At 48.1% G+C, this 27,099-nt stretch overlaps 3 protein-coding genes across 4 annotated transcripts in view; 2 read left to right on the plus strand and 1 right to left on the minus strand.

Moving 5' to 3' along the window:
• The window catches only part of PSMA5 (proteasome 20S subunit alpha 5), a 509,972-nt gene that overhangs the window by 127,381 nt on the left and 355,492 nt on the right, over positions 1–27,099 (minus strand). The gene's annotated exons all lie outside the window — the stretch shown is intronic.
• GPR61 (G protein-coupled receptor 61) lies at positions 11,028–18,417 on the plus strand. Of its 2 annotated transcripts, XM_050746445.1 has the most exons (4): positions 11,028–11,101; positions 13,575–15,796; positions 16,468–16,546; positions 17,884–18,417. In XM_050746445.1, exon 2 carries the CDS (start codon positions 14,179–14,181, stop codon positions 15,532–15,534), a length of 1,356 nt encoding a protein of 451 aa, XP_050602402.1. In that variant the 5' UTR covers positions 11,028–11,101; positions 13,575–14,178; the 3' UTR covers positions 15,535–15,796; positions 16,468–16,546; positions 17,884–18,417. The 2 variants fall into 2 exon arrangements, with proteins under 2 accessions (XP_050602402.1, XP_050602404.1); XM_050746447.1 differs by having other exon boundaries at positions 11,031–11,101; positions 13,674–15,796; positions 16,468–18,417.
• GNAI3 (G protein subunit alpha i3) overlaps positions 19,673–27,099 on the plus strand; it is a 47,041-nt gene continuing 39,614 nt past the window's right edge. Inside the window, exon 1 of the mRNA XM_050746535.1 lies at positions 19,673–19,998. Within this exon, the coding sequence (XP_050602492.1) occupies positions 19,881–19,998 (118 nt within the window). The 5' untranslated portion in view covers positions 19,673–19,880. The remainder of the gene's footprint in view (positions 19,999–27,099) is intronic.

Below are 27,099 nucleotides of genomic sequence, written 5' to 3' on the forward strand. Positions count from 1 at the left end.
GCCCCAGCTGCCTTCACTGTTCTGAGAGTCCTGAGGAAGAGAGTGCACCCTGGGCTTGTAAGGAGTGTTCGTTGGGCTTGCTGAGCATGTTAAATGGGTCAAGGGTGATCCACTAGACCTTAACCAGTGGTTTTCAGAACGTGGAGCCGCAGCCCTGTGGTGGAATGGAACCAACACTGACTATCTGGGCTATGGGAAAGCTCATCTGAAACCTGCCTCTAACAGCTGGATGTCCCTGAGCAAATCCTTCTCCTCCCTAGGACACAGCTTCCTCATCTGTAACATGAGGAATATGCTGTACCGCTGTAAGGGCCCTTCTGCCCTTTGTACACCTCTGGTTGTATGATTCTACCAGCTCTTCAGGGCTGGATCTGGGCCTGGGCCTAGAAAGAACTCACATCTGGAATTCAGGCCTTCTGACCTCTGTGTTTTCTATTCACCAATGATTCTGGAAATGGAGGCCATGGGGGGAAGTCTGGGGAGCGGCAGGTGCTATGCATAGCCTGGCCTCTGTCCAGTGGGTAGGAAACTGCCCAGTAACCCAGCAGCTGGACCCAACAGGACTTCCAGTGATTGGTGCTGTTCCCATGGTGGTGCTGGAAGGTGGGGGTGCAGGGCTGGAGAGTGGAGGTAGGATGGAAGGGAGCCTGGCAAGCCCCACACCTCTCCTGGAGAGTGAAGCCTCCACCAGTGGCCTGAGGACATGTGCCCAGGACACCTTGGAGCTACATTAGAATTCAATTTGGGAGGCCAAGGCAGGCGGATCCCTTGAGGTCAGGAGTTCGAGACCAGCCTGGTCAACATGGCAAAACCCTATCTCTACTAAAAATATAAAAATTAGCCAGGCTTGGTGCCAGCTACTTGGGAGGCTGAAGCATGAGAATCACTTAAATCTGGGAGGTGGAGCTTGCAGTGAGCCATGATTGTGCCACTGCACTCTAGCCTGGGCAACAGAACGAGACCCTGTCTCAAAAAAAAAAAAAAAAAAAACCCACAACAACCCACCCCCCCAAAAAAAACCCTCAATGTGGAATAAATGGGAGAAACACAGAACTAAAATGAAGCTTTCGGTAGCAGAATCAACCAGGCATAGCAGAGCTTAAGGCTTATTAGAGCTTGCTTTCTCCCTCTGTAAAATGAGGAGTGTGGCTCGAGATATTTTGGAGGTCTTTTCTAGCCTTCACACTTTATAACCCTGTAAGTAAGAATCCAGCTCATTAGGTCCTACTGAACTCCCCTCTGACACCTGGCCTCTCCGCTGTTGTCCTCCCTCCACATGGCAGGTCAGGCGGTGTGGAGAGCCTTGCCCCTGCCTCGGGTGCTGCCCAGCTAAGCTTCTGCTTGCCCAGGCCCGGGACAGGGAGTGGGAGAAAAAGAGAACTATTGTCTCTTCCCTCCCTCCTTCCAGTATCCCCCACTCCCCAAGGGCCAGAGGATCCCCTGCCATCTCTCCACCCCACAGGAAACCAAATCCAGCAGAGCCCAGGGGCACAGAGAGGGGGGCCCAGGGCCAACAGAAACAGCTGCCTTAGGTGTCATCTTGCCATGGGGGTGGAGAGGAGCTGCACTTTTGAGGTCCCCCCTGAGACCAGCTGGGTAATCTGAGCCTCTTTCTTGCCCTTCTTAATTATCTGAGAGAAGGCTCCGAGGGTCTCTTGCAGCCAGGTCAGGGCCAGCCCAGAAGCCACGAATCCATCTCTCTGGGCTCCAGGATTGAAGGAGTGGAGCTTTTGTGTGTGAACTCCAAGGAGCTCAGCTAGTGTAGCAGCGCTGGAGAGAAGCACAGCCAGAGTGCCAGAGCAGGCAGTCACTGGGCTGCTTTCCCCCAGACAGACGGGGTATTGATCCTGCTTGCACGCCACCCCCCTCTCCCCAACACTCTCCACTTCATGGCGCAGCTAATGGCCTGGAAAAAACTGGCCAGCTGTTCCCCAGCTGTGACATAATGAGCTCAGGGACGATCAATGCCGTTCTGGTCTCTAATTAGGCCAGGGAGCTGGCTGGAGCGAGAGTGCGGCCTGTTTCTTGAGGGCACCACTTCTACTCCAGTCCCCAGCTGCTGTCTGTTGGCAGCCACCTGGGCCCAGGCATCTACACCCCAGAGGAGCAGGCAGGGCCCTCCAGCAGCCCTTGGGAGGGTCTTTTGACCCAGAACTCCTTTTCCAGCAGCAGCAGAAGCAGCGACTTCATACCCACATTAGATGGGGAGCCTGGCCTGCACGTGAAGCGCAGGACTCCCTCCAGCTGCGGTAGCACCCCTCTCTCTGCCTGGGTCTGTCACTCATCCAGTGGCCTTCAACTGCAACCCTCCAACTCCCTACCCTTGAGGCCCTGCCCAGGACCCTTTCCACTACTGGTCCTGAATGCTAAGCTCGGGACTGCAAGGAAGAGGCTGGTAGCACAATCGGTTTCTAGCCCAGCCTCCCTCTGCTATTTATACTCTCAGTCCAGGGAGAGATGGATCCGATACTCAGTGTATGCACTGCAGAGGAGGAAGTGAAGATGGAGAGAGAGATGGAAAGGGAATGGGGAAAGGTGTACATTGAGGCAAAGAAGCAGAGAGGTCAAGGAGCAGAGGCCCATGGCCAAGAGGCTCCAGGACTCGGAGAGTTCTGAGAACAGGATTCAGACAGCAGAGGACAGATCAAAGAAGAGAAACCAAATAAGGGAGCCAGGAAAAGTGAGAAAATGGGGTCATCAAGGAAGAAAGAAGACGAGATAGAAGAACCAGGACACACCCTGTGCTTGTGGGGGTCAGGCCCCTGGTGCTGGATCAGATGTCTGATCAGGGAAGCGGAGGTGATGGACACACACTGTCCGGGGGCCTGGTGTGAAATTACAGGAGCCAGGAGAGAGTGCCTCAGAGGCACAGGAGCAAGGCCATGTGGGTGTGAGCAGAGGCTAGTCTGGAGGGACAGGGCTGGGCAGGATAGGCTAGGGATAGGAAGGCCAGGCAGGGATCCCCTCCTAGAACTGTGGCTGTGGGCTCTGCTCTCTGTGGGTGGAGGTTCAGGTTCAGGCAGGCAGCTACGAGCAGGTGGCAGCAATGTGGGGAGGAGAGAAGGGGACTGTTGTGGAGATTTGGAAGTAAGGAGGACCAGAAGGGAGGGATGTCTAGGCTTTCTGCAGCCTCCACTTCAAGGAAGCTCAACATAGCTCCACGGCCTGGGACAGGGCATTCTTCAGCCAGCCTCCAGCCATCCTGCCATTCACACAGTCACACAAATCAATCAGATGGAGCCCCTGAGAGGGGTCTTCCTGGGATCCAGCTGACCCTGGTCATCCCTTTCTCAGTCTTTTCCCAGTCCTAGGACTACACCTCTTCATGACTGTGGTTTCCAGAAGAATGGCCTGGTTTGTAGAGATCTGAAATGCCCACTGCTGTTTCCTGCGTCCCTCCACCCACCCAGGCTGAGCCTCTGAAGCTGTCAGGGGCCTAGAGAGAGAAGCCACTCAAGGACAGCAGCTGCTGACTCAGACGCTCAAATTGTAGGGTGGAAAAGGACCTTAGAGAAGGCCTAAAACTGTGGCCCAATCCCTCATTGGAAGCTGGGGCTCTAAGAAGCCTGAGCTCCGAAAAGCCGGGACAGCAGCCCAAAGCATACTGCCCACTTAAGGCGGATGCACGCTGGACTGCTGGTTCAGGCCTCCTTCTGGGACATCAGTCCCAGACCCTCACAAGCTCTTAGGAGTAGGAGGGATTTTATCTAAGGAGCCAGGGGCCTCTCGCCTGGCCCTCCCAGCTGACTGTGATGGTGTAAAAAGGTCAGGTTCCACAGGACCACCGTCCCCAGGAGGGAGAAGGCAGGTGGCGGTTGGGCGGGGAGAAGCCTGTCACCGGGTATTGCAGGCAACTCTTTGCATCTCTGTGGCCAACACTGCCGCCCTGTGGCTGCTGGCTGTCAAGGCAGTCTGGGGGCCGGAACTGGAGCGGCTTGGGTCCTCTTTCCCACCCAGGACCTCACCCTCTAGGAACTCTTGCCTAGTGCAATGCTGATTTAGATCCTCCAGGGATACCCCTCCAGGGGAGGCCATCCAGGAGACTGAGCTTCCACGTGCCATTCTGCAATAGGGTCCCCAGGCATGTGGGTGAGGGCTGACCACTTCCCGGGCCCCCACAAACCCCAGGGGCCACTCACAAGCCATCTCTGGATCCCCAAGGATTCCCCGAGAGTTCTAGGTCTGGAAGTCTGGCCCTCCCTTCAACCAATGGGCATAAGAGTCAAAGGAGGCGGGGGGTGCTGTTTTTAGGTGGGGCAGGAACGCAGGGAGAGGACTTTGGAGGGAAGGAAATGTCTGGGAAAGAGGTCACAGGACCAGTATCATTGTGTCCAGTGGTGTCCAGCCTGGACAGGGAAGAGTCAGGCTGCCTTAGGGCTCAGTAGGGCTTGGCTTGGCTGAGGATGAGATGGTTAGGGGCGACTGCCCCAGAGACGTAGAGCAGGGGTGCCCCCCAGAGTCAGACACCAGGCACTGCTGGGAGTGCTCTGTGGACCTCTCAGTTGGGAAATCCAGCACAGTTCTTTGTTTTCAGGCCAGGGCCAAAGAAGTAGGCCTTGAGCTGGGCGTTCCAGTGTGGAAGGACCAGCTGATAGTCCAGATGCCATGTCCTCTCAGGACAGGCTGGACAGCTTCTTGTGATATCATTACTCTATAAGGAGAATTTCCTGCCACTCTAATTACCACTCCACCCTTTCTCCTCCTCTCCGAAGAATGGACATGCAGGTCACTCATGAGTACCTGGGCCAAAGATCCTCAGAGCCCTACCTAAGAAACATGAGAGTCATCTGATCCCGTATCACTTCATCTGTGACCTCCCCTTTCTTCTGAGTGCACTCTGTCACACATTCACATGCACGATCTCCTTGATGACCTATATGGATTTTTATTTCTCCCTCTAGGCCTGAATGACAAAGGAAAATCCCCCGTCTCTGATTCAGCCCCTTGCTCTGGAACTTGTGGGTTCAGTAAACACTTATCAAAGGACCCACCAAAAGACAGGGCCTGGAATCCCAGCATTTTGGTAAGCCAAGGTGGGAGGATTGCTTGAGCCCAGGAGTTAGAGACCAGCCTGGGCAATGTGGTGAGACTCCCATCTCTATAAAAATAAAAAGTTAGCTGTGTGTGGTGGCACAACTGTGGTTCCAGCTACTCGGGAGGCTGAGGCAGGAGGATCACTTGAGCCTGGGAGGTCGAGACTGCAACGAGCCATGTCTGTGCCACTGCACATTCCAGCCTGGGTTTCAGAAAGAGACTCTATCTTAAAAAAAAAAAAAAAAAAAAAAAAAAAAAAAGATAGGAGATAGGCACATCTGTGGCCTTAATGTTTCCCTGCTCAAAACATTTTGTTACGTTGACTTCTCAGTCTGGCTTCTCAGCCTGGCTTGCAGGGGGCGCGGTCCCACAAATCTACCTTTCTATTCTCACTTCTTCCCTACATCCAGATTATTTTTCAGTCAAATTGGAGAACTCACAGCACCCTGATATTTCCTAAACTTGCTATTTCCAAATTTTTGGTAGACCTTCTTTTTCCATCTAGACTACTGTCCTCCTCAACCTCTTTCAATTACTCCCAGTTAAAATCCTACTCCTCCTTTAAGACCCATGCCACTTCCTTCATGAAGTCTTCCTAGATTTCATAAGAAAGTAAGTTCACTTTTTCCTTTGAATCTCCCCAGCAATTTCACCATCCCTTGACACTTAAAACCTGCATTGTCCCCATCCTAGACATAAGCACCAAGAGGGCAAGTCTGTATTTGTTTAATCTTTGTATCCCTCTTCCTCACTTCCTATACAGAGTTTTGCATATAGTAGTTGCTCAATAAACATGTCTCGAATGGAGTCACATAGAGTCTGCAGTTTGGGCTGCTAGGAGCTGAAGGAGGTGGGAATGGGGTGCTCCCAGGCTTCAGAAGACTATAGGAATGTACTCAAAATGGGGAGACAAGGACAGTATAGAGGTAAGTAGGGTGTCTGGGCCTGCTCAGAACCTTGCTGGGAAGAAGGAGCTGAAGAAAACAGACAGCTGGGAGGTCCTGGGGGTGTGGTGGGCTGAGGAAGGGCCCCAGGAACCCAACTGTGCACCATTAATGACAGGCTGAGAAAAGGAGCAGGACTCCAGAGGCTTGGGTTCTGGTTGCACCTCCTTCACTCTCTAGCTGTGTAGCCTAGCCCTGGGCAAGTCACCTTTCCACTCCGGGCCTGTTCATCTGTAAAATCAGGAGTTAGACACCTGACCTCCTGCGATCCTTTAAGCTCTGCTACTCTGGCCCCATGCCACGCTTCTGAAGCAGGGCTGTGCTGAGCAGTGGGGATTGGTGTCTCCCTCCCCAGGCTTCAGCACTGGGGATGACCCCACCCAGGTCCTGGACAGTATTTCCCAGAGAAGGGAACAGAACCCAAAGCCACGGGGAAGGAGGTATGTGACCTAGGTAAGCTGTGTCCTGGTTTGGAGGATGTGAAAGCAGTTCCAGGGGGAGATCACACCCCTCCAATTCAAAGCAATTAAAGTGCCAAGTTTTCAGGCCCCAGGGAAGGGTTTTGGAGGACTCCCCTTTCCTTAACTGTGCTTCCCTGTCTTCTTCCTTGCCTCATCCCCATAGTATAGATCTGGAGTTTGAACCCCAGTTGCTCAACTATGTGGCTCTGCAAAAGTCACTTAATCTCTCTAAGCCCCAGTGTCCATATCTGTAAATGGGATCACTGAGACTAACACAAAAGATTGTGTAAGACTACTCACACGAATACGCCTAGTGCTGTGCCTACTGCCAGAGCTCCCTTCCTGAGTCTGGAAAAGGACTGTTAGGACAGATGGCCCCCAGGCCACAGGGCAAATGACTAATGCTGCTTTGCCCATGCACTGGGTGTGGGGCAAGGCCTGTGGAGGGACAGGCTGATGATGGGAAGGTTGGATGGAAAGAACGTGCAGAGGATATTACCCTGATTGCTAGTGAGGAAGGGTCACTCAGCCTGTAGACCTATTTATTGTGTTATTAATAAATAGGAGACCCAGGAGCTCTCTGGGACTTTTCTGTGGGGTTCCAGCATTGAGCCCGTGCTGATGGACAGGAGGTGGGCAGCATGGGAAGGGCCCTGGTCCATAGCAGGCCTGGCCTAAACATGCACTGTGGGTGTTCCTGCCACTCTTTTGAGCCTGGTTCATCCGAGGCCCCCAGTTTCTAATCTGGTTGGGAAGGATTTATTTTTGGGTCCCTGTAACCTAGCAATGGGCTCACATGACCAGTGGCAGCTGCAGGCTGAATATACCGTTGGATCTCAGCTCCTGGCAGGGGGTATGGGCCAGACTGTGGGGGAATAAAGAGAATGGAAAGGCTCTCACCTCTGCTTTCCTCTGCCTCCCTCCTCGGCCCCTTGGCCTGGCCCCCAGATGGTGGGCAGGGTGAGGCGGGTGCCTGGAAAGCAGGCATGGCTGGTACTGGTACAGGGGTCTCCAGGCAGCCAGGAACTGAGCTGTGGTGGGGAGGTCCCAGCTGTGAGCCTGCTGTCTGGGTGGCAGGGGTGGGGGGGTTGGGTGCCTATGTGGATGGAGGTGGATGCCAAGAGGACACAATGCCAGCAGCTTGGCGGGGGAGGCCTGGCTAGGGAGTAGGCGGCTGACAGGCAGTCTATGTTGTGGGATCTCAGGGACATCCCTGGTCGATGCTGGAATCCCAACATTCTGCTTCTTCTCTTTGTTCCCTGTTAAATTGTTAATATTCCTGGGAGAGAGAACACGTTAAGCTGCTATCAGTGCAAATGGATTTATCAACCTCTTTCCTGAGAGCAGATTCTGACACAAGGCAGAGAAGGAGGGTAGTGGGTGCCACTGAGCAGGCGAGGGGCTCTAGGGAGGGGGCAGTGGCAACCTAAGAAGCCTTCAATGTTTATTGAAGAAGTGGATGGATGACTGAAAGATGAATTTGGTTGGCTTCCAGGTCTCATCCTGGGGCAGAAAAGGGTGGACGGGCAGACACGACCCTGTCACGAGGTGCTGGTGGGCAAGGGTTGGGTAGGACTGTACCAGAAAGCAAGTCTAGGATGGAAAGATCAGTCCTCAGCACGAAGGGCCCTGCCACGATACCAACAGGAGGGGTGCCACTGTCGGGAACAGGGCCTGGTCCCCGTCCTGTAACAGGATTCCCTTCCTGGGTATGTGCACAGCATAGTGAGCCATGGATTTCTTATGTGGTTTGGGGGATCACACCCAGTTTCTCCATCTTGGTCTTCTTGCCCCCTCCATTGTGCTAAGCTTTACTAAAAGGAGGGACTGGCAGGTGAAGTTGGGGGTGTGCTGTCAGTAGCTACTCCACACCCTGACTGAGATCATTTAATGAGATACAGCATAAGAAGTGCCTCCCAGAGTGGGCTTTCAAGAACTAGTAGCATCATTATTATTATTATTATTATTTATTATTATTACTATTATTTTGAGACTCTTGTTGCCAGGCTGGAGTGCAATGGCGCAATCTCAGCTCACTACAACCTCCATCTTCCAGGTTCAAGTGATTCTCTTGCCTCAGCCTCCTGAGTAGCTGAGATTACAGGCATGTGCCACCACGCCTGGCTACTTTTTATATTTTTGGTAGAGATGGGGTTTCGCCATGTTGGCCAGGCTGGTCTTGATCTCCTGACCTCGTGATCCACCTACCTCAGCCTCCCAAAGTGCTGGAATTACAGGCGTGAGCCACTGTGCCCAGCCAGCATGACCATTATTATTATTTATTATTTGCCCACAGGCTAGGATAAGCAGTTCCCCATCCCGACCTCCTGAGCCAAGATGGTTCCAACAGCTGGAACATGCTCCCTCTTTGGTACCACCTTTCCCAGTAGCTCTCTGGGAGGGGCTTCAGGACACGGAGGCCTTGCCTGCTGTCCACAACACGAGCTGTGATTACCTGTACTAGCTCCCTGAAGCCGGAGAGGCAGGCTATGTTTGTTTTGCAGGCTCCCTATCACTATTAGATAAGCTTGGAAGTGAAGAATTTTGCCCATTTTCACAGACAGCCAACTCACAGGCCAAGGTCTTACCACCAACCAATAGAATGGCGCCAAACTGGAACCAAGATTTATCTGACTCCAGTCTAGCGCTCTTTCTAAAATCCTGTTCCAATGGGTCCAGGTATGCTCTGGTTCTTATTGAACCCCTTGGAAGGGGCCATGCCAGTCTGGGCTGGGGCCCTGCAGGAAGAATGTGGGTGCTGAGCAGGGACAGGCTTTACCTAATCCCAGACAATCTGCTTGATGCCAAATTAATCTTGCCAACACAACAGCACAGGGCTTCATAAAAATCACTTTGCTGTCTACAGGTTTTCAATTTGGTATTTCCATTTGAATTTCTTGTACTCAGGTATACCTAGTTTTGAGGTCTGTTTTAGGCTTTCTGGAAGGCAGTGACTACTTCTATGAAGATAGCTTTTAGGGCTGTAGTCTACAGTCTTGTGTCAGGCCACTGAAGGGGGCATGGAGCCAAGGGAGAAGGAGGAGGAAATACTTGGACTTCAAACAGATCTGGGTTCAAATATCAGCTCTGGCACTTATTAGCCGTGTGATCTGGGGAAAGTCACTTCTCCTCTGGCACCTGGTTCCTCACTTATAAAATAGGGCAAGTCATGGCTGCCTCATAGATTGGTGTGAGAATTGAACAAACTGTATGTAAAGGGCCTGGCACTTATAAGAGCTCAAAAAGTGGTGGCTGGTGACAGCGGCACTTGCTGCATCGGCTCTTGGTTGGTCAGTGGCCTCTTTGTTGTTGACCTGGGGCAGCCAACTTATCCCAGTGAGGTCCTTGGGTAACTCATTGTTCTTATGGCTCTTTGGGTTGGGCCTGTTAAACAATTCCAGAATTCCCTTTTTCCTTCTTAGAGGCAGAAGGAGTCCCTAGATAGGCAAGTCTGAGGGAAGAAGGCTCTGGAGTAGGGTATCATGCCTGAATTCCCTGTTTAGGCTCATGGCTCTGCCACATGGAGCTATGTGGCCTTCAGCAATCTCTTTATCTCTCTGGGTCTCAGAAACATGGATACCTTGGCCTGTAGGACGTCTTACAGCTTTACAATGTTAGGATTCTATCCTTGGGTATCAGTCATGTACCCGGGGAAATGATCATTTTCTTCATAGCTAGAGGGAAGCCATGCCCCTTCATTGCGTCTCTAAAGGCCCATCATGCCACAGATGGGCGATGCTCAGTGGCTGATGCTCCCGAGCTCTCTCCAGTCCTACAAATCCAGATCAGTGTGAGCACTCCTGAGTCCCTGGCTCCCACTCTGTCTCCTTCAGGAAGCAGTGTTGTGTGGTTCCCATGGTGGCTCGGGGGGAGGTTAGATCCTCCTGCCCCCTCCCTGCCAATCTCCATCAGCCCTCACAGCCCCACTCCCAATAAACATACAGTCTAAGCAAATAATAACAATTTGCTTTTTGGTGGCAAGGACAGGTTTAAGACAAAGCCTTCAGCTGCCCTTCAAACCTGAGTGCTGCTCCTAAACCTGTCCCCCATATGCATTAGGCAGCTTCCAAAGGAACCAAACTTTGGACCATCCCTTGGAGCCTCAGTCCCCTCCCTGGCCTAAGCCTTGGGGCCCTGGGTCTGCGCTTACCTGATGCATCAGTACCTTGGTTCTGATGTCACACAGAACCATGCATCTCTCCTATCTTCTCTTTGAACCACTAAGAAATCAAGGCCAAAATGTAACTTGCCCAAGGTCACACAGCTAGTAAGTGCCATAGCCAGGCCTTAAACCTGGATTTTCTGACTCCATGTACTTTTTTTTTTTTACTTCATCAGGCTGGTCAGGAGGGTCTCCTCTACCTATCATTACCTGGTCCCACGAAACTTTTGAGATGCAATCCAGCAGCCTGGAGAAGTGAGAGGAGTTGAGCTCACTGCCCGGCACCTTGCCTGGGACATTGGTGCCCATCTTTTTGCTCCAGAAGTGACTCTGAGGGGCTGGGTGAGAAGCAGGAGGCCATTAGGACCCAGAGGCTCTCGGAGCACTCTGCTTTGCCGGCTGCCTCTCACCGCTCACTGCAGTGCTTCAGGCTTCAGCAGCTTTGGAGAAGCATCAGCTGAGAGGAGCTATCACATGGGAGCCGGGACTGCTCAGCAAAGGTAGGAGTTGCCGACTAGGCCAGGAATGGGGGCCAGACCCAGGGCCTGGTGGTGAGTGCCAAGGTATCCCCATAGAAGGGTGGCTTTCCAAGGACCAGCCCTGCCTACCTTCTGGTGAGCAGTTTGATCAGGAGATGGGCTCTCAGGTATCCCAAAGGCGGTATTGGGGTGTGGGCATCTCTGAAGCCCAGAGCTGGGGGGTTGATCATCTCCTGCCGGCAGGAGTACCCACATCCTGCAGACAAACAGCATTCCCGGTCTGTCTTGCTCCATGTCATGGAGATGGGTCTCCCACATTCTAGGAATGGGCCCTTCAGCATCCAGGCTGATGGGCAACTGTGTCCTGGGCGTGGGCAACTCTGCTGAGGAGAGGTTTTGTAGCTCCCCGGAAATCTTCCCTAGCTTAGGAGGGGCATGCTCTTGTCGGAAGGAAGGCTAGGCTCAGGTCTTTGGGATGGAAGCTCTGGATCTGGAAAACAGGTGCATGTGAATCCCAATACCTCTGTGGCCTTGGGCTGGGCACTTATGCACATCTTGCATCCTGTAACTTGACCATGCCCCTGCTAGAGGCCCAGATCTCAGGCCCTAGTGGCACAGCCTTCTAGGTACTGAAGGTCCTGGAGGTAAGAGGGGCGTTGTTGGAAGGAAGTAGTGGGGGAAGGAAAGCATCTGTTGGGGGAGTAGGCATAATGATACGACCTGGGAGAAGAGTAAGGAACCCTGGTTTCACCTATGAAACTGCTACACCACAGCCCTCCCCTCCATAGCCCCCGTCCATTAGTGAGGGAGTGCCAAGTAGCCAGATACACTGATCTGTCTGTTAAGAGAAAAACTGGAGTCCTGGCATTTAGGAGTCATTGTGGAGACACTGGCAAGCTTGAGGGGGCTATGAAAAAGAGCAAGGTCCAATGCCTTCGTGCTCAGGGCTCCATCATGGCTGCATGGCATCCCTCCAGCTCCACGTGGAAACCACATCTGCTTCCCTCCGTCTGGGACTCTTGATGTCCATCCAGACATGGTGGGTCTCTCCTCCTTCAGCCACCAGGGAGGGAGGGACTCTGAACCACGTCGTCTGGGCTTCACTCATAGGCAGAAGGGATAGGTAAATTGCAGCATGGAGAGTAAGGAGGAAGGATGCTTCTCCTAGCATTTCTTTCAGGCATTTTTCCTGGTAGACTCTTATGAGAAGCTGATATCTCACTTTTTGCCCACTCTTCATCTTCTCTGCAGACCCTAAATCTCTGTGGGCATGTTAACTGTGAAATGAGCTTTCTGTATCCCTAGAGAGAGGCACGTCTCTAGGCAGTTGCCCAAAGTTAGGGCTTCCTCAAGTCCAGGAACCCCGGCTACCCTTTCCACAAGAGAGTCCCTTGGCTGGCACACAGCTGGCTGACTGAGTGTTCTTGGAGTTTGTCCTAGGGGGCAGGGATTCAACTATCAATTTGAGTTTGATTCAATTCACAAAATTGTATCCAGCATCTATTGCAGGCATAGCATGTTAGAAGTTGGATCGGTGTAAGGTTTGTGGAAACACCAAAAACCAAAGGTGACTGTAAGGCTGTAACTGTGGAGGAGGGTGAGGCCCATCTTGCCATGTGGTCCTCTTTATTGCAGCCATAGAAATGATGGGTTTTTAAACTGAGCAACTTCAGTGCCTCCTCCCTACTTTTTGTTCCGTGACTGCAGTAATAGTCTAGAACTAAGGGGGTTCTTGGTCAGGGATCCTCCAAGGGTCAGCTCTAGAGACCAGAGATTTGGGAATCTGAGGAGCCGGAAGTTGGCAGCAGCTCCTTTCCCACAAGAGGGACACAGTGGCCTTGAAGAGTTCATGAGTGGGTGGAGGAGGGCAGCTTGAAAGCGACTTCTGGCTTTGGGAGCAGTGGAGGCTGGATGAGCTGGCTTCCCAGTTTCCTTCCAGCCGGGACATTTTATTTTCACTGCTCCTTCTCAACATTCCCAAAGTGGCAGCTCTTTGTGCTGGGAGTAGTGATGTCAAAAGAGCCTAAAGCACAGCTCCCCTTCTCAGGTGATAGCCCCAGAGCAGCAAGAGACATTTTTAGAGACAGCTGAAATTCAACAACTATTTACTGGATGCCTATTATAGTCCAGCCGGCATGGAGGGCACCTTCACATATGGCATGGCACAGTGAGCAAGAGTACTGGCCCTGGGGCCAGACTGCCCAGGTAAGTGCCCAGCCCTTGCTGCTTACTAGCTGTGTGACCTTGGGTAAGTTACTTAACCTCTCTAGACCTCAGTTTCACCCCTTGCAAAATGGAGATAAAAATAATATCTACCTCATAGGGTTGTGTGAGGAATAAAATGAGTTAATATAGGTAGAGTGCTGAGAACAGGGCCTGGCATATGGAAAATGCCATATTAATGCTACTGCTTGTCATTAATATTATTATTAAAAAATCACGCAGGATCCAGAAACACAGTTGTGAAGCAAGTCTTCTTCCTTTCATTTTACAGATGGATTTATGAGGAAACTGAACTTCAGAAGATTCACAGAGTTAGTAATGCCCAGAACTGGGACTAGAAACTAAATTTTGTGCTCCTTCTACTCCCCAGCAGCTCCTGCCATTCTGAGGAGATAAGAAATCAGGAAATTTACATAAGGAACCCTAAAACTGAGGCACCATCCCAGAAATCAGCAGGACCTGGGAAGGAGAGACAGAGGATTTAGAATCCCCGGCTAACAGTTCTGGAAAGGGTAGAAGGGTATGGAGAATGAGAATGGCAGAAAGGAAATGGAAAAGGAAGAGGTGAAGGCCATTCCGAAGGCGAAGTGTTGAGTGGGTCAGGCTCCTGTACCTCTCACGTCTCCTGCTTCTTAGCAGTCACCAAGGCAGATCCTGGAGCTACCTCTGGCCGGAAAGGGGATATGAGCTTCTAATCCTTCAGCTGCCTGGCCTGGCGCTCTGTACGCAGACAAACCTGCCCAAGAGGCTCCAGTGGGAGGCGCCCCCTACAAAACCGGGAAGCCTGGGCCTGGGCTCGCCATCCCAGGGTCACTGGACTAGGATGGGGGATGGGCCTGTGACAGGAGGTACCCTGGGTGTCCTCTTTCGGCCCCATGGAGTCCTCACCCATCCCCCAGTCATCAGGGAACTCTTCGACTTTGGGGAGGGTCCCTCAAACCCCAGGTCCCTCTACTGCCAGTGGGGTCCCGGAGGTGGGGCTGCGGGATGTCGCTTCGGAATCTGTGGCCCTCTTCTTCATGCTCCTGCTGGACTTGACTGCTGTGGCTGGCAATGCCGCTGTGATGGCCGTGATTGCCAAGACGCCCGCCCTCCGAAAATTTGTCTTTGTCTTCCACCTCTGCCTGGTGGACCTGCTGGCTGCCCTGACCCTCATGCCCCTGGCCATGCTCTCCAGCTCCGCCCTCTTTGACCACGCCCTCTTTGGGGAGGTGGCCTGCCGCCTCTACTTGTTCCTGAGCGTGTGCTTTGTCAGCCTGGCCATCCTCTCAGTGTCGGCCATCAATGTGGAGCGCTACTATTACGTGGTCCACCCCATGCGCTACGAGGTGCGCATGACGCTGGGGCTGGTAGCCTCTGTGCTGGTGGGTGTGTGGGTGAAGGCCTTGGCTATGGCTTCTGTGCCAGTGTTGGGAAGGGTCACCTGGGAGGAAGGAGCTCCCAGTGTCCCCCCAGGCTGTTCACTCCAATGGAGCCACAGTGCCTACTGCCAGCTTTTTGTGGTGGTCTTTGCTGTCCTTTACTTCCTGCTGCCCCTGCTCCTTATCCTTGTGGTCTACTGCAGCATGTTCCGAGTGGCCCGCGTGGCTGCCATGCAGCACGGGCCGCTGCCCACGTGGATGGAGACACCCCGGCAACGCTCTGAATCTCTCAGCAGCCGCTCCACGATGGTCACCAGCTCGGGGGCCCCCCAGACCACCCCACACCGGACGTTTGGGGGAGGGAAAGCAGCAGTGGTTCTCCTGGCTGTGGGGGGACAGTTCCTGCTCTGTTGGTTGCCCTACTTCTCTTTCCACCTCTACGTTGCCCTGAGTGCTCAGCCCATTTCAACTGGGCAGGTGGAGAGTGTGGTGACCTGGATCGGCTACTTTTGCTTCACTTCCAACCCTTTCTTCTATGGATGTCTCAACCGGCAGATCCGGGGGGAGCTCAGCAAGCAGTTTGTCTGCTTCTTCAAGCCAGCTCCAGAGGAGGAGCTGAGGCTACCTAGCCGGGAGGGCTCCATTGAGGAGAATTTCCTGCAGTTCCTTCAGGGGACTGGCTGTGCCTCTGAGTCCTGGGTTTCCCGACCCTTACCCAGCCCCAAGCAGGAGCCTCCTGCTGTTGACTTTCGAATCCCAGGCCAGATAGCTGAGGAGACCTCTGAGTTCCTGGAGCAGCAACTCACCAGCGACATCATCATGTCAGACAGCTACCTCCGTCCTGCCCCCTCACCCCGGCTGGAGTCATGATGGGCCGCTGGACACTCGGAGGGATATGGGGCTAGGGGCCAGTTATGATCGCAAGGACCACCTTGTGGGATCACCTTTTCCCAGCTGGCTAGGGCTGAGGCTGGGGTCTCTGCACACAGCTTTTGCTTAGTGTTTCCTGGGTCAGGAACAGAGTCAACAGGACGAACGTGTGCAAAAGCCTTGGACTTGGCTGTGATCTTTGACTGCTGGGGGAGGGAACCTGGGTATGGTGAGACGGTGACGAGAGAAAAGGGTCACAAAGGTGAGGTGAAGCCTCTCAACCAGTGAAATTTCCATGCTTCCAGAAGCAGGGAATTCTCTAAGGGTAGGAGTTGGAGGATACAGGGCAGCAGGCCAGGTTTGGAGTTATTCTAGGGGCCATTTAGGATATTTTATTTTTCAGTGTAATTGTCCAGGGCAGTAATTGCACCCAAGCAAGGTAAGAAAATGACCCATGTTTTCTCATTTCCTTGCTAGGTTTAAAAAGAACTAAATGATAGCCAAGCGTTTCCACTTGAGTTAATAGATCGTTTTTCTGGTTTTATACCTGAGATTTCTTTAAAACGAGAGGACCAGTAGGGTGTATTCCTTTACTGAGTTTGGCCAGAAACAAGGCAAAATAGAAATTAGGGTACATGGAGTAGAAGATAGGAAAGCTGACTGCAGCTCTCTTTCTCCCATTCTTCAGGATAAGCCTTTCTGTTCTATTTTTCTGTCTCTCTCCTGCACACAGGAGATCAAGGGTAGAGCCTGATCTCAGCAGAGACAAAAAGAAGGCAGGATGGCTTTCCTCTCTTTTAGGAGGAAGAACTAGAATGCCTGGGGGTCAGATGGGCGAGGGTGGAGGTTAGCATTTGAATTGGTAAAGTAGCTGGATACAGAGAGGCCAAGTAATCAGCCTGACCAATAATACTGCGAATCTTTTCTTTCCAGGACTGGCTTCCCTGATCTCTCTCCTCATGGCAGCGACCCACCTCCAGTCCCGTGGACAATCGGGTACAAGAGACTTAAGGTTGGGCATGGGAAGGGTGGGGTTTCCATGATCCATTAAATGCCTTCCTACTCCCATTCATCGCTCTCAAAATTAGCTTCAGTGACAAAGACTTAAATCTCTCTCCTATCTGCAGCACTGGGTTGGAGAGAGGGCACAGGAGTTGGTCTTGGCTGTTCATTGATTGAGACTGTAGGAACTGTGTTGGTTGGTATTGGTGGTGGTATTTTCAGCAAAGAGGGAATAATTGCAAACTGGACAGGACACCCATCTGGGACCACCTGTCCATCCTACTTCCCTCAATTGAAGCAGGTAACACTAAAAGGTCAAGGCAGGGCCAGAGGGTGGTGTGGTCTGCATTTGAACAAATTCCTGGCTCACTGAGCATCAAAGGGGGAAATGGGCTGGTGGGAGTGGGATAGTCTCCCCTTTAAACAGTTAATAAATAATTTTTATAAAAGGTTATACTGATATCAACATTGACTCCTTTAGTTCAATTCAGTGCATAATAGTTGAACACCCACTAGTCCCTGGGACCCACACAGGGTGTGTGGTCACTGCTTTTAAGGAGTTCATAGTCTAATTTGATGAGATACCTTGTATTTTCACAAAGCACTTTGATCTGATAAAGCACTACAGAATGTGCTTGAGAAATATACTGGAGAATATGTCCATGGTTCTAACTTCTGAGAGTTCAGCCCATGGCAGCAAGATGCATACCTGGAAGCTTCCTGCAGATTGTAGAAAGCATAGGGGTTGTAAATGAAACTCTCTAATGAAGAAAAAAAAAATTAAATGAAACTGGGCAAACAGCTTTCCCCCTTTGTTGTAGGAAAATTTCTAGGTTTGTCTTCCTACCACTAGATTATTATACCAGTCTAGTGCCTATTACATTGAGGAAGTCACCTAAAAACATAGTATATATAGGGAGGAGAGTCGTTTGTGATTGAAAAACATGTTCACCTCTCCTCCCTATTAAAATAAATGCATACTGAGGAATCAATCATTCCTAGACAGGGAAAAAAACTTCTTTCCAACACCACTAATCAGCTATTAGATACAAAGCATTGCCAGCAGGTGGCAGTGTGAGTCCAATGGAAGGAGGAAACGCGAGTGTATGTGGTGGGAGGGGGAAGGGGAGGGCATTAAACATTGCCTGGCAGCCATTTTGTTAATTTATTTTGCCTTTTCCTTTGACTTTGCCCTCCAACCCTTCCTTCACATACATCAAAGAAGAAAGTTTTAAGACTAAGGGTATCTTTAATTCAGGCTGAAATTTCCTGACACTGTGATCTCACTGGTGTTTATTACAGAGTTTGACATACATGGGTTCATTTGCCATTTATTTTTCCCTGTAGGAGTGGATCATGAAGGAAATAAAAATTTCTCTTTTATTATGCTGAGAACTTTCCCAACAATTTCTGCTATGACCACCTTCCAGGAGTTTTCTAGTCACCAGGATGCCTTGGTAAAGTTCAATACGTAATCTTTGGCTCTGAAAGCTGTTCCTGGACAAAATCTGAGCTAACTCACTGAAGAATCAACAGATTGAGGCAACCATCCGGTCAGTTACTTTTTCCTGCATCCTGCTGGTGTTGGGGTAACTCCCAATCCTAGATGAAAACCTTAGACTTTCTGTTGTCAGGTGTCCCCAGGCAATATCGTAGAGGGGCATGATAGAAAAAGGTAACTCTGGGGTCAGAGAGATCTACTTACTCACTGTGTGAAGTTGGGAAAGCTGCTTAATTTCTCTGAGCCTACTTCCTCACCTGTAAAAATGGGGATCTTTATTACCTACCTCACAGGGTTGTTGTGAGGATTAAGAGATGGGATGTGGAAGCACCTAGCCATATCTGGCAAATAGGTACTCAATAAATATTGGTTTTACTTCCCTTTCCTCTTGCCCTTTTTCCCCAAAAGTATTGATAATGGAAAAGCGGTCCCTTTCATTCTAACAGTCATTTGGGAATGACTGGGGGACTATTCAAACCTTGAAGAATTGGCATTGCTAAGAGTTATGGTGGACGAGGCTTTTTAAAGTGGCTCTAATCCTCTAATTAAATCCTTCTAATTAATGAATCATCACTATATAGCCCTCTCTGTTGGGACCTTACATTCTCAAGTTCAGATTCTATTAGAGAAAGAAAGTAATTTACAATCACAGGGAAAGGTTTTAGGGACTGAGTTCCCTTCCCTAGAATGTATAGTAATTATGGGCTTATTTGCCTGAAAAGTTCATTTACGACTACCTTCACGCAGTATCCAGGGTTATTAGTGAAAGATGCTATCGGCCTGGGGCTTTCACAGTGGACTTAAGTTTCAGGTGAGAATAGGGCTGAGAGGCAAATTTTACTAGAATTTCTCCTTTTGTATGTAATCGCAACAGGAAATTTTAATAGGAGATTCACAGGATGCATTGGTTTGTTTCAGGGTGTGGAACTGAAGTTGACTTATCTTGGTTTTAGTTCTAAGACCCTAAGGTAGGAAGATATGAATTATACTGGAGAGAAGGGCAGCATGGAAATTTTATGGAGGAACTACAGGCTTAACTTTAAGGTCATCGAGTATCTGCTAGTGATTTCATGTGGCCTTTTGCCAACATAGGAGTTAAGCAAATCTCAAGCCCACAAAAAAACGTGAAAGGTATAAGGACCAGGGGACATTTTGAGAGGAGTCAGTGGGCCAGAGAGGGCAAAAAGATATTGCTAAGGTCCTGAACACAGTCGGTGTCATGGTCTCAGATGTGAGACGTGAACGGCGCCCAGGCCGGGCAGCTTGTTCCCATTCCATTGATCCGATACAACCCCAACAGAGGCAGTGTCCCAAACTTGGGCAGGGGCCCCGAGTCTCCAGAGCAAGAGATCAAAGGAGTTTTCTAACAGCAGAGAAATTATCAGCAGAAATTCCCGCGCGGGATGTAGGCTTTAATTTAGACATCTCCGCCCCAAAACTGGCATTTTGAACGCGGGAGGGCATTATTTGTTGGAGGCCCCGGTTTTTCTCCATTTATCCAAATCAGGTAGCCGAAAGGTAAATGAGGCTTCAAGTTGGGCGGCGGGCAGTGAACTTAACAGAACCTCGAAACTATAGATCCGCCGCCCAACCTAGCCGCCAGGTCCCCGTGACTTCCGCTTTCGGTCTCAACTCCTCTCCCCGAGGAGAGTGGTTTAAACAGTGAAGGCTGCGGGGCGTCGCCGGAAGTGTCGTAAACGCCGGATATCCGGTTCTTCACGGCGCTAAGGGAGCTGACGGAGAGGGCCGCCGCCCAGCAGTAGACGCTACCTTAACCTGCCGAGCCGCAGTTCCCGCGGTGTGTGAGTGAGCCCGGGCAGGTGTCCCCTCTTCCGCCGCCGCCATGGGCTGCACGTTGAGCGCCGAAGACAAGGCGGCAGTGGAGCGAAGCAAGATGATCGACCGCAACTTACGGGAGGACGGGGAAAAAGCGGCCAAAGAAGTGAAGCTGCTGCTACTCGGTGAGGGGCTGGAGGCGGGGACTGAGTGGTGGTCGGGAGAGCCTAGGCGCTTGGAAGGCCTGAACGGGGTCTAGTCGGGCCGACGAAAAGGACTCTAAAGGGATCTGGAGGGCGTGCCGGGTGTGGGGCGGGGTGTTGGGGTTCATAGCTGAGGCCCCAGAGGGCGTGATGAGGGGGGTGGGGTTTTGGGGTTGCGGGAATTAGGCTGTAGAGGGTGTGACTCCGGACTGGAATTGCGTTTAGCAGAGAGACTTGGGAGTATGGGCAGGTAGGATATTGAGGGAGTAGGAATATGGGAAAAGCTCATAAAGGAAGAGTTGATACTCGGGAAGGTTTTACATTGGGTTGGAGCGTGTTGGTAATGGTTTGTGAGATTGGAGCGTCGTGGTTCTTTGGCAGGATAAAGCTAGGAGGCTTGAATGGATGGTATAGAGACTGGAACAGAATGGTCACATAAGGACGTTGACATTTGTTAATGAGAGAGCCTTTTGAACTGTTGGAGGAACCCTGGATTATCCAGGAACATGAAGGTAGGTAGACGAGATAAATGACAAATTATCAAGTATAAAGGAAAAGAGTTTGGGTGCAGAGGCCATCTCTACCTTTCCACCGCTTTCTATCATTTTTATTTTCAAGGTCTTATAACGCCTTCTGTTTTTATAAAAGGATCGGAAATGGTGTGAGCTAAAGAAATTTAAAGAATGATTTGTTTGAGGTTTGTAGCAGAAGATATAGTGAACAAGAGATTACACATTGGAGAGTGCTGAACAGTTGCTATAGATGATGTGCAGTTGGAATAGTTACCTTAGGATAAGTTACAGAGTTGGACATATTTACTGTAAAGACTGTGGTAGACTTCTGGTGGCTGTTGTATCCATTTTGGCCTCTTCAAAGCAAAACCATTGGTTTCAGGAATTACTGTTTATATTATCTGATAGTCGTTTTAAGTGGCTTTTTTTGTGCAGTCGGATGTGTTTTACTCAACATGAGTTTTAAAATTTTTGAGAGGCTCAGTAAATCATACAAAGAATCCTGGCATTAGCTTACTAATAAATCAAGCCACATTTCATTATTAGTATTTTCTAGGGTAGTATTTCCATTAGAGATGAATAAGTAGGAGTAGGGGTTTCTGTAAGCAATAGAAATTTACTTTTTAAAACAATTGATTTTTGAGGAAAAGGAGTCACTTTAGGGGAAGTGCTAAATTTTCGTGGTATAAAGCTCCAGAGAACAGAATGTACCATTGTAACCCAAGACTAATTTTGTACTCTAGGACATGCTAAGTGCCCCGGTAGTCTCTTCTTAACGTATTTGGTTGGTTGTAGATTGCAGAAGCTCTGGTAATAGCTTTTTTGGATATACTATAAAGGGAAAGTTATGTATTGGAGCTTAAGCTTCCGGTTTGTATACTTGAACTTTCAGAAGATGCGAGTTCAAATTGTTTTAGGCTGCCACTGTCTGTATAACAAGTAGATAAGCATGGTCCCTGGTACATAGTAGGTGCTCCTTAAATATTTACTGTTAACCAGCCTGAGCCAGCAAATGTTGAACATTGGTCCTTGGGGCCTTTGAGAAATTTGATATAAACTATAATATTTAGGGCATTCACTTTTTTTTTTTTTTTTTTTGAGACAGCTCTGCCTCCCGGGTTCACGCCGTTCTCCTGCCTCAGCTTCCTGAGTAGCTGGGACTACAGGCACTTGCCACCACGCCCGGCTAATTTTTTGTGTTTTTAGTAGAGACGGGGTTTCACCGTGTTAGCCAGGATGGCCTCGATCTCCTGACCTCGTGATCCGCCTGCCTCAGCCTCCCAAAGTGCTAGGATTACAGGCGTGAGCCACCGCGCCTGGCCAACATTTTCTTTATTGATTTATTGGTTATGAAATTAAAGATGTATTCTCATCTTCTATGAGTGATTTGATTTACACTGACCAACAGAGATACCCTCAGGACATCAGCTTATTGTAAGGTAGTTGGAAACTTTTGAGACTTTCTTCCAAAAGGCAGGATTAGGCAGGCACAATTTGGACAGGCGGAACTTGTCCATATGTCTAGAAGAATTTTTATTCAGGATTTTACAAATAGTGCATTTAATTAAAAGCAGAATTAGACACTTGATGACTTAGGGAACTGTGTAAGCAGTGAGTAAAAATCAAAGTACTAAACATATTTGCTTTCAATTTTTATCTTCATTCTTTTTTAAGTAAGATTTTTTTTTTAATATTCTTGAGCAAGTTAAATCCAGAAATTCAAATAGTTTGCAGAAACATATGTTCTTGCTTGAACCATATCATAACACACATAGAAAATTAAAATTATCTTCTATGCTATTTCTGTAAGCAAAATGTACCCAAAACAGTATACAGTTTTCTTTTTCCTGAATAATATCTCCTTTGCTGTAGATGCAAGTCGTTTTTACTTTATCACTATGGAACTTAGTTTAAGTTGAGATCTATCTACTTACCCTTGTGTCTCCTGGCACATGATATATTTTCTTATGGGGGTATAGTTTAACATGGTGATTAATAGCATGGGTCCTGAAGTCAGACTGCTTCAAATCCTAATTCCCATTTGCTAGTTATAGCCTTGGGAAAGTTAATTTCTCTTGGCCTCAGTTTTCTTATCTTTAAAATGGAGAAAATAGAGCTACTTCTAGGATTGCTGTGAGGATTAAATATGATAATGATGTAAAGCAGAACACAGCTTGGCACATAGTACTAGCTTCATGAAGATTAGCTATTCTTATTAAGTCAAAATGAATGTTACAGATTGTAGGTATTATGGAAATTGTACCAAATTAAGAAGCTAGTGTGGGCCAGATTATTAACAGACACTTCAGTATTGTAATTCTTCCTTTGATAACCTTTGGTTTGAATTTCCTTTAGATGTTCTTGAGAAGGGCTGGGCATGGTAACTCATTCCTGTAATCCCATCACTTTGGGAGGCTGAGGCTGGTAGAATCACCTGAGGTTAGGAGTTCGAGACCAACCTGGCCAACATGGCGAAACACCATCTCTACTAAAAGTACAAAAATTAGCCGGGCATGGTGGTGTGCATCTGTAGTCCCAGCTACTTGGGAGGCTGAGGCAGGAGAATCGCTTGAACCTGGGAGGCAGAAGTTGCAGTGAGCAGAGATGGCACCACTGTACTCTAGCCTGACAAAGTGAGACTGTTTGTCTTAAAAAAAAAAAAAAAAAGTGTTCTTGGAAAGATCTTGGTAGGTATATCAAATTAGTGTTTAATTATGACATTCTGTTGAAAAAATACTATGCAAAGCTTCCCAACCAATGTTCCAGTGCTTAGGATGGCATATAGGTGTGCTGTTTACAAATTTTTTATAGCATTGAAATTTTAAATCATTTTTAGAAGTTCAAACTTTTATAGCAGTTGAAATTACATTTGAACGTCTTTGGTTTGATTTCCTCTTTAAAATTCCTGAATTTGGTAATTTGGTTATTTACTATTTAAAAAGGTAGAGATGGGGGTCTCATTATGTTGCCCAGGCTGATCTCAAATGCTTGGCCTCATATGATTCTCCCATCTCAGCCTCCCAAAGTGTTGGGATTACCAGTGTGAGCCACTGGGCCTACCCTACCATGAATTTGGTAATTTGAAAAAATTGTATTTGGTATAAATACGAAATTTATACCAATTTTACATTTAATATCATCTGTAATGCTTTGTATATTTTATGCCATAATTTCATAATAAAAAGAAATTTTGTGTGTGTGGGTTTGGTTTTGTTTTGACCCAGGACAAGCAAGAAAATTTTTTTTCACCAAGCTCTTTCAGCGCACCCCAGTGAGCCTTACAAATATTTTAATATGTGCCATCATGTGACAAAGGTTGGGAAGCACTGGTATAATGGATAAGAGCAGTGCTTTTGGATTCACACAAAACTGAATTTAAGTTCCACCTCCATTTATTAGCTCTGAGACCCAGAGCAAGTAACTTAACTATAAGAATCATAATTTTTACATATGTAAAGCAGAGATGATGTTTCATAATATGAAATGAGATAATGCATGTAAAATGCTTCACATTAGTGCCTAGCAAATAAAAAATAGTAAGTGGTCACTTCTGTCAATGATGATTGTGAGACTTACCATTTTAGCTACTTTTTTCAGAGGTTTTTCAGACAGCTATTTTGTTATTTTCCGTATTAATATACTGTTTTCAAAGATCCTCAAATAATTTTAATATCCTTTTGTGGTGAAAGGAATTAAATGTTAGTCCTTTTCTTTTTTTACTCGTCACTATACTAATGAAGATATTTAGTTTTGTAAGTTGTTGAATGATCTGTTCTCTGAATTTCCATTTCTTGATAGTTTCCTTTAGCAGGTTCTGAGAAAACTTAAAAAAATACTTTGTTATTTGGGATTTGCTGGCGGTAGTATGGCAAAAAGCCAGTTGCATGCAGAGAACTGGAATCATCTTATTTACTTGAACTGTTTATTATACAGTTAGTTATTTATATTTAAATCGCTGCATATTATTGGCTGAATATGCTTATTATTGAGAATAAGACTGCCCTTTGGTAAACATGCCATTACATTATATCCTCCTATAGGATTATACCCTTTATTATGTTTCCATTTACTTGGGATAAGGTTCATAGCCAGTTACATTTCATGTGAGGATGCATCTTGTGTCTCGGGGAAGAAAAGCTTTGTGTTTTATAAGCACTTGTCATTCTTTGTGTCTTTTATTTAAATGCATTAGTCACTTTTTTTTTTCTTTTTTTCTTTTTTTTTTTTTTTTTTTTTTTTTTTGTTGAGACGGAGTCTCGCTCTGTCGCCCGGGCTGGAGTGCAGTGGTCGGATCTCAGCTCACTGCAAGCTCCGCCTCCCGGGTTTACGCCATTCTCCTGCCTCAGCCTCCCGTGTAGCTGGGACTACAGGCGCCCGTCACCTCGCCCGGCTAATTTTTTGTATTTTTAGTAGAGACGGGGTTTCACCGTGTTAGCCAGGATGGTCTCGATCTCCTGACCTCGTGATCCGCCCGTCTCGGCCTCCCAAAGTGCTAGGATTACAGGCTTGAGCCACCGCGCCCGGCCTTTTTTTTTCTTTTTTTAACATTTCAATAAGTTTTTGGGGAACAGGTTGTCTTTGGTTACATGAATAAGTTTGGCAGTGATTTCTGAGATTTTGGTGCACCCATCACCTGAGCAGTGTACACTGTACCCAATGTATAGTCCTTTATCCCTCACTCCCCTCCCACCCTTTTCTCCGAGTCCCCAAAGTCCATTGTATCATTCTTATACCTTTGTGTCCTCATAGCTCAGCGCCCACTTATGAGTGAGAACATATATTTGGTTTTCCATTCCTGAGTTACTTCACTTAGAGTAATGGTCTCCAGTTCCATCCAGGTTGCTGCAGATGCTGTTATTTCATTCCTTTTTATGGCTGAGTAGTGTTCCATGGGTGTAGAGGGGTGTGTGTGTGTGTGTGTGTGTGTGTGTGTGTGTGTGTATCACATTTTCTTTATCTACTCGTTGATTGATGAGCATTTGGGCTGGTTCCATATTTTGCCATTGTGAATTGTGCTGCTATAAACATGCATGTGCAGGTACCTTTTTTGTATTATGGCTTCTTTCCTCAGGGTAGATACCCAGGTGTGAGATTCGTGCATCAAATGGTAGATATACTTTTAGTTCTTTAAGGAACCTCCACACTGTTTTCCATAGTGGTTGTATTAGTTTACATTCCTACCAACAGTGTGAAAGTGTTCCCTTTTCATCACATCCACGCCAACATCTATTTTTATTTATTTATTTATTTATTATGGCCATTATTGCAGGAGTAAGTTGGTATCACATTGTGGTTTTGATTTGTATTTCCCTGATAATTAGTGATGTTGAGCATGTTTTCATAAGTTTGTTGGCGATTTGTATATCTTCTTTTTTTTTTTTTTTTTTTTTTTTTTTTTTTTTGAGACGGAGTCTCGCTCTGTCGCCCAGGCTGGAGTGCAGTGGCCGGATCTCAGCTCACTGCAAGCTCCGCCTCCCGGGTTTACGCCATTCTCCTGCCTCAGCCTCCTGAGTAGCTGGGACTACAGGCGCCCGCCACCTCGCCCGGCTAGTTTTTTTGTATTTTTAGTAGAGACGGGGTTTCACCATGTTAGCCAGGATGGTCTCGATCTCCTGACCTTGTGGTCCGCCCGTCTCGGCCTCCCAAAGTGCTGGGATTACAGGCTTGAGCCACCGCACCTGGCCTTGTATATCTTCTTGTGAGAATTGTCTATTCATGTCCTTAGCCCACTTTTTGATGGGATTATTTTTTTCGTGCTGATTTGAGTTCCTTGTAGATTCTGGATATTAGTCCTTTGTCAGATGTATAGATAGTGAAGATTTTGTCCCACTCTGTGGGTTGTCTGTACTCTGCTGATTTCTTTTGTTGTTCAGAAGCTTTTTAGTTTAGTTAAACCCCTTTTTTTATTTTTGTTTTTGTCTTTGCGTTTGCTTTTGGGTTCTTGGTCATGAAGTCTTTGCCTAAGCCAATGACTAGAAGGGTTTTTCCAATGTTATCGTCTAGAATTTTTATGGTTTTGGGTCTTAGATTTAAGTCATTAGCCCTATACACCAACAGTAACCAAACTGAGAATGAAATCACGAACTCAATCCCTTTTACAATAGCTACAAACAAAAAACAAACAAAAATACCATAGGAATATACTTGACCAAGAAGGTGAAACACCTCTACAAGGAAAACTACAAAACACGGCTCACAGAAATCATAGATGACACAAATAAATGGGAACACATCCCATGCTCATGGATGGGTAGATTCAATATTGTGAAAATGACCATAGTACCAAAAGCAATCTACAAATTCAGTGCAATTCCCGCTAAAGTACCACCATAATTCTTCACAGAATTAGAAAAAACAATCCTAAAATTCATGTGGAACCAAACAAGAGCCTGCATAGCCAAAGCAAGACTAAGCAAAAGAACAAGCCTAGAGGCATTACATTACCTGATTTCAAACTATACTATAAGGCCATAATCACCAAAACAGCATGGTACTGGTGTAAAAACTGGCATATAGACGAATGGTACAGAATAGAGAACCCAGAAATAAAGCCAAATAACTTCCAGTCAAC

Source organism: Macaca thibetana, chromosome 1 (assembly GCF_024542745.1).
Source record: "Macaca thibetana thibetana isolate TM-01 chromosome 1, ASM2454274v1, whole genome shotgun sequence".
Taxonomy (NCBI): Eukaryota; Metazoa; Chordata; class Mammalia; order Primates; family Cercopithecidae; genus Macaca; species Macaca thibetana.